This window comes from Phoxinus phoxinus (genome assembly GCF_949152265.1).
Source record: "Phoxinus phoxinus genome assembly, contig: scaffold_82, whole genome shotgun sequence".
Taxonomy (NCBI): domain Eukaryota; kingdom Metazoa; phylum Chordata; class Actinopteri; order Cypriniformes; family Leuciscidae; genus Phoxinus; species Phoxinus phoxinus.
In genome coordinates this window covers 70,001-72,500 of record NW_027639429.1, presented here as the reverse complement: position 1 = coordinate 72,500, position 2,500 = coordinate 70,001, and the positions used below count along the sequence as shown (strand labels likewise).

Genomic DNA, 2,500 nt, shown 5'->3' with positions numbered 1-2,500 from the left:
CTTGACATCTTGTCTAGTTAGAGCCTCCTGGGAGATATTCTGCCGAGTGACTCTCTCTCACATGATTCACACGACTGCAGTGTAGAGCTGGAGATGCCTGATGAACTTCAGTTATGTTACACTCCTATATGTTTCTGTCCTGTCATGAGAATGTTTCGAGGGCAGACTCTAAGGTGTTTATCTGATCAACTGCTTCCTTCGTTCCTTCACAGAGAACAAAGAGAAGATATGTTGTGTGTGCACAACACTGAGAGTATTGCATTTGACTAATTGTTTACTGAGCCTTTATCATCAGTTTAAAATTCCAGTTGCTGTGTGAATGATGAGTTTAATTCAGTCCTCTACTCCAGTCCTCTCATCCGATAGCGAGTACCACAACATTCAGAATAACCAGTACTGTCTGTTCATCAAATAAAGCAATTTAATGGCTTTAGAAGACTTGGAATATAATACACTAAAACTTTTGTGGTGGCTTTTTTGAGCTCGTCAGTAACGACAATGGGTAACGCACAGAATCGAATTTGGATCAGTCAAAAGATCTGACAAAAAAGTCTGTATCGGACTGATACCGATACTGGGTCGGCCTATCTGATCGCCACATCTCTAATCTTTTATAATGTTTATGTGTTTTGTAATGGGTTATGGTTAAATCTTTTCCTACATTTTTTTTTACTTAGTTTTTTTAACTTATTTGCATTGTACAGTACCATTGTGTGATGGTTTCTGTACTGCGCCTACAGGCAGTAGATGCTGCTTATGAATATTGAATGAGTTTAATGTTTTACTTTCTGCTTTTACATAACAGCAATATGAGACACAGAGAGCACTACAAATGTCATGAGTTTGGTTGTCTGTCCTGTTTATGTATCCATTTGTTGTGTGTGGAATTGTGGAGGGATAGCTTTACTAGTGTCTCTTTGTTTTTCTTTTTTTCAGATCTCAGGAACGGACAGAGGAAGATAGAAGTGATGCCGTAAACATCAACGCCAAAGAGCGCTCGGAGGAGAAGAGACGTCATGACCTAGCCTGTCCTCCTGTGGTGACTTATGGCACGTACCGTGGATTAAGGGAAGTCAGGAAACCAAAGAAGAAGCATCGAGTCGAGCTTCACTCGCCCATCTCTGAGGGAGAAGAGGCGACTCAACCCGACAGCCATGAGGACAACGAGATCTCCTCTTCCTCTGTTAACACAATGAACTCTGATAGTCAGGAATATCCCACTGCAGTAAATCAAGCATCTCCTTCACAGACACAACAGATAGAGGACGGATTGACCCAGAGTGACTTATTAGATGAGGTTCCTACTGTTGAATCTGGACTAACTCCAGCCCACCAACTCCCTCATGTTACAGACTCTGACCGGTTGCTTTCCTGCATAGATGTCTACAGAATTCCTCAAGCAGCAGAACCAAGTCCGGTGAATGACCCGGTTAACCGCAGACAGGAGCATCTTGCCCAGGGTGTTACGTTAGAGGCGGTATCAGGGGACACCAATGATCAGACACTATCAAACGCACAATCAAACTCTTACACAGTCCATCAAAACACACTCCCCATTCCAGAACAGAGCTCAGAGCAACCAAAGCCATCAGTAATTGTAAACACAACAGATGATCTAGCCCCGGATTCTCAGGCACACCAGCGTCCGGAGGAGTCCAAGCTGAAACGGGCTGAGGTGGATTCTGGAGTAGATGAAGAGGTCCTATGTTTGGAGTCTAAAAAGATGGTGGACAGCATCCTGACAAATGCTCTTGCTGCCCTGCAGAAGATGGAAGTACCTGAGACAGAGCATGGCGTACTGTTAACCTGTGAACTTCATGAAGGCTCAGAGGCAGTGCTGTGTGAAGGGTTAGATGGTCGTAGAGATGGAGGCACTGAAGCAGAGCATCAGCTTCGTGTGATGCTGTCGGACCAGACGCTGTCTGTCGTTCTGGAAGAAGAGCTAGCAGGTACCTGTAGGTCTCCACCCTCCTCAGGGTACGAGTCCATCGCTGGCTCCGACACTGACATCAGGGGCATTGTGGGACTGAACTCCGAGCTCACCACTACCTGTGCTTCAGTCAGCTCTCAAAATGAGAATCAGACTGCTCTTGAATATTTAGTTGAGGAAAAAAATGTGGATGTAACTGGTTCCCGTAAGAGCAGTGCTGCTGATGACGAGCCATTATCCCGAAATCTCCAAAGCCATAGGGATGTTGTTCACAAAACAGACTTCAAGCTCTTCCTACCTGCTTTGACAGAGGAGTCTCTCTCACGAGAGCAACACACTGGTGACGTCTCCGCATGTGAAGAAAAAGGGGGAAAGAGACCTCAGGATACAGCCAAAGACAATGCAATGAGCAATAACAACCTGAATGGTTCCTGTGACACCTCCATCATCACTCCTGCTTCAGCAGAACATCAGGATCGTCCTCAACAAAGCCAAACTCTCAGTGTAACTCTCAGTCACTTTAGCCACAGTCTTGCATCGGACACAGCTGATTCCGATATGATGTCAGAA

General features: G+C 45.2%; 1 protein-coding gene across 1 annotated transcript in view; it reads left to right on the top strand.

The window, feature by feature from the left end:
* Positions 1-322: 322 nt before the first annotated feature.
* LOC306994231 (beta/gamma crystallin domain-containing protein 3) overlaps positions 323-2,500 on the top strand; it is a gene marked incomplete at its 5' end in the record, with an annotated part of 36,431 nt that continues 34,253 nt past the window's right edge. Inside the window, 2 exons of the mRNA XM_079639841.1 lie at positions 323-393; positions 937-2,500. The exon at positions 937-2,500 is cut by the window's right edge and continues 1,044 nt beyond it. Of these exons, the coding sequence (XP_079495967.1) occupies positions 323-393; positions 937-2,500 (1,635 nt within the window). The remainder of the gene's footprint in view (positions 394-936) is intronic.